This window comes from Cherax quadricarinatus, chromosome 52 (genome assembly GCF_038502225.1).
Source record: "Cherax quadricarinatus isolate ZL_2023a chromosome 52, ASM3850222v1, whole genome shotgun sequence".
Classification (NCBI taxonomy): Eukaryota; Metazoa; Arthropoda; class Malacostraca; order Decapoda; family Parastacidae; genus Cherax; species Cherax quadricarinatus.
Window position 1 is genome coordinate 28,772,249 of NC_091343.1, and position 12,562 is coordinate 28,784,810.

General features: G+C 43.4%; 1 protein-coding gene across 1 annotated transcript in view; it reads left to right on the forward strand.

Annotated features, from left to right (window-relative positions):
• The first annotated feature begins 4,138 nt into the window (after positions 1–4,138).
• LOC138854204 (ionotropic receptor 21a-like) overlaps positions 4,139–12,562 on the forward strand; it is a 497,881-nt gene continuing 489,457 nt past the window's right edge. Inside the window, exons 1-2 of the mRNA XM_070096002.1 lie at positions 4,139–4,218; positions 6,114–6,300. Coding sequence (XP_069952103.1) covers positions 4,139–4,218; positions 6,114–6,300 — 267 coding nt within the window. The remainder of the gene's footprint in view (positions 4,219–6,113; positions 6,301–12,562) is intronic.

The following is a 12,562-nucleotide window of genomic DNA, read 5'->3' on the forward strand; positions in this document are numbered from 1 at the left end:
ATTACTCTTGCCAAAACCCCTATGCGAATCTTGCCAGGCTCCCGTAGGACCATGAGGGTACGCAGCACCTCCTCACATTCCCTCAACTCTGCACCCACATACCACCTCTGCACTCCCTCATACAGAAGCTTTAACCCCCCCCCCCCACACACCCGACTCGTACATACTCCCTTCGTAAGAAAACACATTTTACCCAACGCCGTAGATCCAATAACCCTATTTCGCCCTGACGTACCGGCAGCATTACCACCTCCCTCCTCAGCCAATCACACCCAGAATCCCATATAAACCTAAACACCTGCTTTAAAATTCTCGTAATTCCTTGCCCCGTTAAGGGGTAAACTGCCGCCACATGCCAAACCTTACTGTATACTAACGTGTTTACCACGATGGCCCTCTGCAACAATGTCAAATGATACGGGCACAAACTCCCCAATATATGCTGCACCCGTTCCACAATACGCTCTAAGTTCACCTCTCTCGACCGCACTTGATTCTCCATAAACACTATTCCACATATCTTTAAGCTATCCACCACCCTCCACTCCACACCAGCATCCCAATCCCCCTGCCAGTTCCAATTTCCCAACTTTAAGAAGCATGATTTCTCCACATTAACCCTCATCCCCGTAGCCTCTCCAAAGGTACGAATGACCTCTCCCACCTCTCTCAAACTATTTCCCTCCTGCACAAGTACCGTCGTGTCGTCGACGTATCCTACGATCCCTGGCCCACACCCCACCTCCCCTGTCCCCCCCCACAGATACATGCCTCAATGAGTCTGTAAAAAGGGTCTTGAACACAGGCAAACAGGATTTGAGACAGTGGGCATCCTTGCCTGAGGCCCCGCCCCATACACACTGCTTCCCCTATGCGATCATTAATTTGCACATGCACCCGCGCCCCTCGATACAATGTCTCCACCCAATCCACAACTTCTTCCCCAAATCCCTGCTTTAGAAGGATCTGCCACAACGCCTCCCATTCCACATGGTCATAAGCTCCCTGTCAATCCAAAGCAAGTAAGCCCCCCCTTTCCCCCCAAACCCTCTACAAACCCCTTAAGACGTCCGTGACTCTCGACCATAGATCTGCCAGGCAACCCATATTGCCCTCCAGATACGACACGCCCCACAACACATTTCAGGCGATTTCCCAGTATTTTCGCAAATAATTTATAATCTGCACAAAGTAAAGATATCGCCCAATAATCCTTGAGGGTATTCTGGACCTTCCCCTTTGGGACCAGAACAACCACTGCTGTGGCTTGCAACTCCCCCAACACCCCCTTCTCCTTCATGATATTCATCAACTCCACCAGGAATCCACGCATTAACTTCCAATTCTGCAGGTAAAATTCACAGGGTAATCCATCAATCCCTGGAGCCTTTCCCATATGCATACTCACTAATGCCCGCCAAACCTCGCCCTCGTCTATCTCCCCACCCAGCGCTACTCGATCACTACGCCCCAGTGAACATGGCACTAGCTCACAGACGCTATGCAATGCTGCACCTCCCACTGCACTACGTCCCAAATACACGCTCGCCCATCCACCATCCATCCACTATGATAATATACCCCACGCCCCCCTTCACTTCTACTAACCACAAATGGGCTCGCCTTCCGGAGTAGGACTCCAACCCCTCCCTTTAAGCGTCCCGTCTGCCTCACAAAACCCATATAACCATTCACCTCCAATACACGCCCCACCTTGATATTGTGCTCTTGCACAAATACAACGTCCACTCTATGCCGGCACAAGAAACTTGCAAACCACGCATGCTTCACATCCTGACACAAACCATTAATGTTAATTGTCATACACATTAGGCCAGCAGTGGTTTCTTTCCCCTGTGCTTTGACACCTTCCTCACAACGCCACCATGTCCTTTCGGACCTCCTTTATGCATGTCCCTACTGGCAGCCTTAACCCCTTCCCGGTCCAGCTCCGGGTCCAAAGTCCCCGAGGGACCCCCACCACCACCTTGCCGGTCCTCTGTGCTGGAGTCAGGACATCATCTGAATCCGATGTCACAGCCTCACGCTTGCGCGTGACTCCACCTGTTTCCATCCTCACCTCCTGTGATACCTCACGGTGAACCTCCACCTCCACCACGTGTCCAACCTTCCCACCCTCCGGGCACATTGCCCCGTGAGACACCACCAAGTCGATGGGTTCATTTTGCTGTCCACACAGGTCTGCAACATTCCTCACATCAGCCCTCGTCACTGACTCGCCCTCCCCATCGGATTGGGGAAACAGCGAGGAGAGCACAGTCTCTAGGACCTCGTCAATGGCTTCCTCTGCCGAACCATGCCGTCCCCCACCATCAGGAAAAATGGGTCCCACAGGGCCCCCAGCCACAGGGGCCGTCAGGTCCGCACCCGCCACTGCCTCTGCCTCCTCCACCTCCTCACTCCACAGACGACCAGGCCCACGTCCTTCCTGTAGCTCTAGAGCACGTCCAACTTGCCCAGGTTCCCCTGCGGCAGTACATTCTACACCATGGAGTCGAGTCTGTTGTTCACAATATGCAGCAATGTGATCATAACCACCACAACGCCTGCAGGTCCTGCATTACCCAGCATAGGACACCATGAGCTGAGTCCTGAAGGCCTCCAATATAACAAATGACGGTATGGGGTGCCGTATCGTCATTTTAAGTGAAAACGTGCCCTCTGGGTATCCTACGTATGCACCTTCCACCCACTTGCCGGGCTGTGCCAGGCGAACGGTCCCATAGTCCTTGAAAACATTGCGTATGTCCGTTTCATCAGCCTCAAACGGTACATTTCGCACTCTAACCCATGTATAATGCCTGGAGACGTCATGAAGGCGGACACTCACCATAGAATTGACGTCCACTCGCATATCCTGGTATTTCTCTACCAGCCTCTCATAGACGCCGGTGTTCAGCAACTTAACAAACACCCTGTATGCACCATTAAGTACTACACCATACAATTCTTCATCCTGTATCCCATACGTATCCCGGATGATTAATGGCAACAGCACAGGAGCAGCTTGCGGTTAGGTTAGGTTAGGTAAGGTTCGTCAGGAAACAGGACAAATGTTTCCTGACGCGGGTCTTAGTCAGATGATGACCCGCCTTTGGAGCTTTTGGTCATCTGACCGAGGCCTTCCGCTGGCTTACCGGTCCACCCCTTTAAAAATTATGGTCATTTATAACCTTCCAAAAATAAAAAGGAAGAAAAAAGTGATAGCAGCTTGCGGTGAAATTGCCCCTCGAACCAGCTGGATGCCCAAAGTATTTACCCTCCTCATTACACTCTGCGCCATATTGGAAAAAACAGGAAGTCTTCCAATTGCCGAGAGAGGGCAGCAGGCGTACGTCTGCTCACACCAACAGACGAGCAGAGAATGTGTTTATTAGTGAATTTAAGGAGTGACTGTACTAGTGGGAGGATGAACCTCCACACTCGTAACACAGCTAGTAAGATATAGAGACTGGGAAGGAAAAATGTTCAGGTAGGATAAGTGAAGGAAAGGTTAAAGAAGATTTACACTATGGAGATTATTTGAACTTTTGAGAAATAGAGGGGCGAAGGGAAGGAGCTGTTATGAGAGGTGTTGTAGACATGGAAACTTGCGAGCGAGACGATGAAGATCTGAAAACAGTATAAGATGATGAGGTAGGGTCCTCGGAGTCCAGGATTGCAAGAGTTAGATACAGAGGTACCTGTGGAAGGTGTGACCACAGGGAAGACTTTGGGAGTCGGAACCCCAGAGGATGGGAGCCATTTACTCGAGAATAAGAAATATTTGGAAGTCTCACCTAAAGGCATAGATGAGAGACTGCCATGGAGTTAGTAAAGCCTTCTGTCTCTTTGAGAAAGCGGATTTCTCGTTCATTTAAGTAAACTTGGCAACAACGAGGATAAGATGGATGAGTTTCATTACAATTAATGCAAGAGAGAGGTAGGCTACAAGATGCAATGCATCTTTGTTACGCTGACTTGCGATTTCTATAAATATGTCTTGCAATTTTGTTCATCTATCATTGCGATTATCATCGTAATTAGCTAAAACAACGATATTCAGCTTTATAATATTACGTATTCATTTTCATCTTTCTCATTTTTCATTTTATGTATGTATATGTATTTTGCGCTGATGCATCATTTACCAGTGATAACAACCATTTATGACCTCATCTCTGGTTACTACTCGCCTGACGCAAGCTTACGTCAGAGGTGAGTGTGGTAGAGCAGGCAGTACAACACTTCAGTCTCGAGGTCTTCCTTTTCTGCTCATTTACTTTGCCTAAGAGACTACCTGGAGAACAGCGTTATTCCTTAGTATCCCGAAAGTGTGACTACTTGTGACACTTCTACTTAGTAGAAGCTCTCCTGTGTTGCGGAGATTTCAGATACACTGGTCACTTTATAAGTGTTGAAAACTTTGATCGTCTCAGGAAATTGTCTGTATCTTTATCATATCTACCCATTCAGCCAGAATGGAGGCCATTGTAACAATATGTGATTATAAGTCTGTTAAAGTGTTTATATCTAATTGATAAGTAAAAGCTACCATTAAAATACCTTTAGACCATAAAGTAATATACGTTATATTAAAAGAGATATTTTATGATTTTTTTCTATGTCCTTAATACTAAAATTGATCCGCACAAGAGACTGAATTACCCTTAGAGTCTAAGGGTAACCTTGGCCAGTGACACCTACGCTACTCTGAGACCTCTCTCCCTGCTTTGGTTGCTCCCTTGCAACATTGCACAGCTCCTGATGACGCACTGAGAAGTGTGAAAGTACCTGAGCTAAACATTTCCATCCCCCCGGTGGCTTGTCCTGCATAGTTAAGATCGCTCGTCTGCGATTGTTTGCATTATATCAATATATATAATTTCTTACTACGATTTCCCATGTGTATATTACATACTGAAGATCCCTAGACTCGTGCCATACTGTATTCTACCTCCCTGGGTAGTCGGCACAACAACTGGGCATTCTGCCCACTTGGATGGAGAAGTGGAGAGCCTCTTCTGATCACCTTCAAATTTTCAACACTCGTAATATACCTTGATGGAGGTTGCTATTGTTAATGGACTGTCTAGGTGACATTTTCTCAATTTAATCTCGATGTGGAATTGTATTATTTTTCATTATTGCCCTATTTTGTCTTGATGATGAAAGGCTCTAGATCCAATGAAATGGACTTATATTACACTTCCTTAGATTTAATCCGGATGTCTCCTATTACATAGGCGTTATATGACCCTTACTACTTTAGCACTTTCCCTTGAATAAATTAAAAAAATTTTTACGGTATTACTCATTAATGACTGACTCATCTCATGACATGGAAGAATCATTTCTCGCCTTTAAGTCGTCCAGGTGAAAATTTTGTTGGATTCTCTGTATTACCTGGAGAATGCATCTTTTTCTCTGCTTCAAACTCTTAGTGTGTCGTGTTTTCCTCAAAGGAAGCTTCGCCTTGATTTTATTTTGAGTAAGTTTTAAGGGGCCAATTTTATTAAATATAACTGTCTTCTGTGAAATAACTAGAGAACATCTCTTCTGATGTGAAATTAGTTACAACATTTAACTTTACTGAGTAATCCTTATGTTGCTCTACATAATGCGCTTTTATATACCTATAATGTCTGAGAGCCCTAGAGACCAGTGGTAAAAAAAAAATTTCTTTGAATCTTAAAGAAAATGTACTAATTTTCTTACTTATTAGCTTGCTTACCTAGTAATTGAATTAATTACTTAAATTTCGGTCAATCCTGCTTAAAGAAATGTTAGATTAATTTTGGCCTGGGTTCGTCCCAGGTTTTTTTTTCTTATTGAAGAAATTTGGAAAAATTGATAAACTGCTTTGTATGCGATAATTTCTGAGTGTAATATTTGTTTAGCTTCAACCTTTCCACACTTATCTGAAACTGTAACTTCTAAGTGGCTTCATGCTTAATTTTTTGATGTTGGTCTTTTTAAAAAGCCTGAATTAGAATTAGATTGAGTATATCCCAATTCACCATTTTTATTGAAAAATGAATATTAGTTTCCATGTTGATAACTTTCTTATTATTTTTTACCAGAACTGGTATCTAAACTGAACGTTATTTTAGTTTCCAGGGAATGAGGGTAAATGTGAGCGCCCTTCCATTCCCTCCCTACTGGGACGCAGTGGAACAGAGAGACGATAATGGCACCACCGTGACCCACTACTCGGGCACTGACTACCTCATGCTTCACACTATTTCAAAAGCTCTCAACTTTTCCATATTTGTTCTACCCACATCAAACTGGCAAGAAGTAAGATTTTTTTTAAATTTCATTTTCATTTTTATTTTCAGTGGTGTTGTTACAGGTATATAGTCAGTAAGGGTATATCTCCAGAGATATATCATGAAGGACATCAGACTGGTAAGGGCGACTATAGTAGGTGTTATATTGACAATCACTTGAGGAGGAGGTGCACCGTTTACTTAATAGACTATGAGGAGAGCCTTGCGGGCTCTTGGTGGATAATCTGACTGCAATTAACAGAACCATAAACACAAAATCTTCGAGTTATGGGCCTTCAGAACTGATGTTGGCTCCATGAACCAGTGATGGTTGAGTATACTAAAGATGGTTTAATGAGCCAATAGTGTTTCGGTAAACTAGTAATGTTTCCATGGACCAGCGTGGTTCTGCGAAGTGGACCAGTGAACAAATAAATAGTGAATATTATTGATAAGTACCGATAGTGTATCCTCATTGTGTAAAATAGGTGATCCTTCGGAATTAAATCAGACATCATTGTCTGTGTAATTTGCATTATAAAAACACGTATGTCTTATGTTCATGGGAAGTGACACAGAGTATCATTGGCCAGCATTTTTCTGTATTTAAGGTCACTTCATCTTCCTCCCCTCCCCCCCTAGTTACCGTCCTGTGGCCATGATCACTTGAGAACAGGGTGAGACGTCATCATTTCTTGTGAAGCGAGAATAGAGCTATGTAGTGCCCATGGAAAGAGAAGTGTGGCTCTCATCCACGTGGCACTCCCTAGCCAGCCTGTGGGTGTGGCAACACCACATTAAGGTACCCAAATTCAGTGAGATGGCAACAGTGTAGGTCTCAGAGGGGCCCACACTCCTCATACCATCGTCTCAGCCTATGCTGGTTTTGTTTGTAAGAAGACTCAATCTACAAAAGAGTCAGCTGATTACCCGCTAACCAACTTTTCCCACACCTGACAGATGTCAACAAAATAGGTCTTATCGTTACCTAGGCAACACATCCGCTGGCTAACTGTCTCAGATGGAAGAATATACTTAATTACTTATTGTCAGCACTCCCTCAGTAAAGTCAGCTCTTATTACGTACGTCAGTTGATCATGGCAATGTGTTACAGATACATTCTAGCTTGATATCAAGGAGGTAGTTTAGTTAAAAGCAAAGATTATTATTTCAATGAAAGAGAAGCGCTAAACCTAAATGGGTCACACAGCAGATATGGTGGTAAGGAGAAAAAAATCGTGAGCTTGGCTAGCTTTTGTACCGTGACGTCTCGTGTATCGCTCTTCAGAGCAAAAGTTTAACATTTCGAACAACATGGCGCAGGAGTGCCTTGCTGATGCTATGATCAGAAAGAAAGTTTGAGGAAAATGTCGGTTGTATAGTGAAAAAAACTTAGTCCATTGTGTACTATGATGTGTAGTATGTAAATGGAGCGATTGTCGCGTTGGTCTTTTCTGAGTAGAGTGAGAGGTATTCGAAGGTCGTCTTCGTTTAGATGCTGGACCGAAGGTGATCCGTATGGAAAGAAGCCAGAAGCACGGTCAGAGACGTGCGAAGGTCGGATGTGTCAGAGTTAGGCTGAGCTCCAGTATTAGGAACGTGGGACAAACTGTGACCTGCAGAAGATACAGGGGTATTAGAAAAATCCGAAGGATGGTCCGGTAATAACGGGGCCCAAGAGGAGCAGGTTCATGGATTTGGGACTCAATGGTTAGGTCTTTTTTTTTGTTTTTGTTTTTAAGAAAAAAAAATGGAGGGAGGGATTGGAGGGGTAGCTCCCATGGGGAAAGGACTCTGAGTCCCTCCTTCCATGCCCAAGTGGACCTCAGTGCAGCCGGTAGGGCAGATACCGCATGGAACCTGTGCCATACCCTACCCTTCATGCTAGTAAACCAGCAGTCCCGGAGAGCAACCTCACATCTACTGAGCTACCTAGGCGGTCAGAAGAGAGGGCAGTCGAAAAACTACCAAAAAGCATATCTCCTTCTGCCGCCAGCTCCCGGAATCTGACAGGCAGCATCCAGAGATACACCTGTCATCTGAAAGGCACCCGAAGCCTTCCCTTGGTAGTCTGGAGAGGGATCCGGTTCCTCAGACGATCCAGATTCCATGGCAAACTCAACGGAATGGGATGGATCCTGGAGCCCTTTCCCAGGACTAGGAATTACAAAGCCTAAGGGAGCAACCTCAAAGTCAGAAAGCAGGAAAGAGAAAAGGGAGGGATGAGGAGAGAAGGAGGAATGGGAAAGGAAGGATAGGAAGAGGATGGGACAGGGAAGGGGTGGAATGAGGGGTAATTAGATTCAATCGGAGGAAGATGATAGAAGAGTTCAATTCCTCAGACCAAGAGTCTCTTCACCACTGCAAGGAACCCTTGAAGAGGTACAATCGGAGAGATAAGCTAGAACTTCTTCAAGGTTTGTTTATTGACTATGATATGTAGCATAAAGATTCTCTGCTGACTTCAGTTACATTAGAAAAGTGTGTATGAATATTAAGTCAATCATCTATCAGCGAGAATACTCACAGCTCAACTCGGCTCACACACATTCCAGATCTGTCCATGTTAAACAGTTTGCTGCGGAGGTGTGTGGTATATCTGTCAGTAGTTTGACCCCTCAAGGAAGGTTCCTTGATGTTGGTGAGGGGCTCTTGATTTAGGGAATTGGATCTGTGCTCCAGTTCCCCGAATTAAGCCTGAATGCCTTCCACATCCCCCCAGGCGCTGTATAATCCTCCGGGTTTAGCGCTTCCCCCTTGATTTTAATAATAATAATATATCAGTAGTTTGCAACATATTCTAAATCGCACTAAACAGCATCCAGCACCACCATTGTTGTTTTAATTGATCTATGCATCAGCTCATTGACTGGTGGTGAAAAGAGTAACATAATATCTGTCACACAATATCTGCAGTTACGAATAAATAAGCTATCAGTTTCATTGTTTATGGTGAATATAGCAGTGAGTTAACTAACACATTGAGTAAAGTCAGTTAACTGACCAAATTAACCAGTTGGCCATTGCTAGCCAATCAGTTCCATATGACTGTATCATTAATAATCACATTAATAGTTTGATCAATACACACGGCTCTGAGGTAAATACAGTGGTTCAGTTCAATTTTTCTTATTTTCTGCGACGTTGTATAATCAGCCTAATCATGTTGATTATTGAGTAATTCATGACACAATTTGAGTACAATTATCCATGAGTTGTTAGTCACATCAACTATATAATCACCCGTGTAGTGCAGTAGCTGTTTTCCACACTGCTAGAGTGTCATAGTACTATGTCTAAACCTTTGTCAGCTTAGTGAGGTAGAGGAGTGGTAGTAATGATATTATTAAGAATACAATTTTTTTCACTAAATTCTCAGACCTTTCATTAATTTTACGAATGTCATAGTGCCTGACGTCATGACATGTTGAGAGTACTTAACTAGTTCTCTTTATTACCAGTACTAGACAATAGCTCCCCAGGGAAGAGCTAGCGCTTTTAGGATGGAATCTGAATGACTGGGCAGTCACCTGGTATGAACCAGAGAGGACACAATTATGGCCAATCGCCTTTCAACCATAGACAGACTAACTCCGTATTATTTTTGGATTATATCAAGAAGACCCAGCTCTCTATTTACCATGTGTTACAAAAAACTCGATTCTAAAAGCTTAGAATACTAGAAAGGACTGCCCTTCTAGCATCCAGCCTGTTACTGGGTTTTCGTAACAATTAGTCAGTATCCTTGTCCAATTATCCATTAGAATTCAGTATGATTCAATAGTGCTTCAGGATTACAACTGGTAGGCTACTAACTAGAGAAATTAAAATTTAATAAATTTATTAAGTATTGTCTAGAGGTATATCATATTAAATTAAATCAATATCAACAAAATAATAATAATCACTTCTCTCGTATACAATAGTATTGTGCTGAAAGCACATATCACATTTATAATTCTTAAGTACCGTCTGGTACATTAACATTTAATAAGATATTACAAATATGTACAAGGAAGTTTGTGTGTATGTGTGTAAGTGCTCTAAGTAGTTCGCTATGTCTCACGACTCGACTAGACTTAAACAAGTGACTGACAAAGTCCTCACAAACTAACTTCTTGGCCAACTGGCTATCAGAACAGTCTGCTTGAACAATAAAAAGAATGCTAAGTCCAGTAGCAATATAACAAGCAACTGCGACACAATCAGGATCAAGGAGATAATATAAAGACAGCTAGTAGGGGACCATCAGCAGATCCTCCACAAAAGTCACAAAGCTCCCATACTACTGAATCTAAGTTCAGCATAAGAAAATCCCCAACTGTGATAATACACAGATACCAGTACAAGTTAGGTCAGAAGCTACAGCTCAGGACCTGAGTTGCTCAGAGTGTCTAAGCGAAACACAACCTCAGTACAACGTCGAAAATTACTAAGTCTATATAATGTTCTGTGAACAGAGTCCAGAACTAACAATAATGAGACAAGAGACGGTCTTCCAACAAGGGCCTATAAGGGAGATTTAGGCACTTTGTCTGGAATACATCCAACCACCCAGCGAGTCTAGACCAGACTGAATACTTCAGGCGAGGTGAGGACACCCCCCCCCTCGATCACGTGATAGCTCCGTGGACAGCTGCTGCTCAGTAACAGAAGCCGGCAGTCTAATGAGCAAAGAGCGATAATTACAGTAGTTAGACAATCAAGACTTGAACTTTGAGCACATAATATATGTTACATCCTACCTATCAACAGGTAACTAAGTCAAATAATAATAATATAAAGCAATATATTTACGATTTAGCTATTATCGCAAATATAAGCAATATAAATTTATATGAAAATATAATAATTATATATATATACATGATAATCATTGCTACCCATTCAGGGGTTGCAACACCGTGTGTTCTTAGTTCTCTGGATTATTGAGAGAATCAAGACTCATCTAGGTGTTTCTTGTGAATTTCTTGGGTTTAAACCAATCCACACTGTGAAAAGTGTGGATTATCAGCGTTAGTGCTGAATGTCAACTATAATGATATAATGACATTCAGATACTGTGACAGTCATTAAGCTAAATGCCTAATGTCACCACAAGTCCAAGTAACGAGTAACTCAGGTAAGCACAGAAAGACCTGGCATGTAAGTCCAGATATTCCGACCGTGTTCATAACATTGACTGCAGTCCATAATCTTGTGCAAGGTAGCTAGGAACTTCATGAAATATTAGTGTTGGTAATGGAACTAGTGGAAGTCACTTTCAGAGATTGTCAATTGTCATTTGAACTTGCCATGTAAGCTCCTTTGTACCTCTCCACTCTGCCTGGTCATTAACCAGGAACCTAGTATCATGAAGGACATCAGACTGGTATGTACAACTAATTGTAATATTGACAGCCACCTATGCAGGTGTACCGTTTATTTAATAGAGCACACAGATAGGCTGGGGGCTCTAGGTGAAGAGGCTGACACTAATTAGCAATCAGTCAGGTATACATGCGAAATCCTCCACAGTTATGCTTGAGGGAATATCAGTCATTATAGTTGACACTCAGCACTTGTGCCGAAAATACCCACCAGGTCAGAATCCACTAGCTAGAGTGTGGACTCAGACTTTAGTTCAGAAAGTCCACTAACGACACTTAGATGAGTGTAGGTGTGTATCGAATCGAATCGAGGACGACGAGATCTGTCGTAAGATGGGAAGGAAGAAGGATATGGAAGGATGGAAATAACTGGAAAAGGATGGGGAGGAGGGGAAGAGGAGGAATCAAGGCAAGTGGCCCAACCACTTTGGGACATGTGGTACAAAAGTACTGGAGACGTAGATAGAGAGGCTTGACTGATGTCATTGCTTGGCTCACTAGGAGAGGATGGCGAAGGCAGCGGTAGGAACTGGGAGTGTCAGAAGGCAGCAAGCAGGATGAGTTGGTTATGGTCTTAAACCGTTTATCAGTGCGGTAAATTGTTTTCGGGAGAGTTGTATCACACTTATGGGAGAGCTGTAGTAGTATTCGTTGGTTTGGAGTTGGTGGAGTATCTGGTTGTAGGTAGGGGATGGTCTTTCTTCGCTTTGGTACGATACAGTGTTGTCTTGGAGATGTTGGATGAGTTCTAGGCGAGTCATGCTTGCAGGGTACAGCCTCGTAGTGTAGAATATGAGTCCTTTGTGATTAACCCATGGTGTTCCAGGTAATCGACGTGAGCTAAGTAGAGAAGGCGGTGGTGGAGTAGAGGAAGGTGATGTTGCTTCGTTTTCAACTTCAGTAGACGAATTAGAAGATGT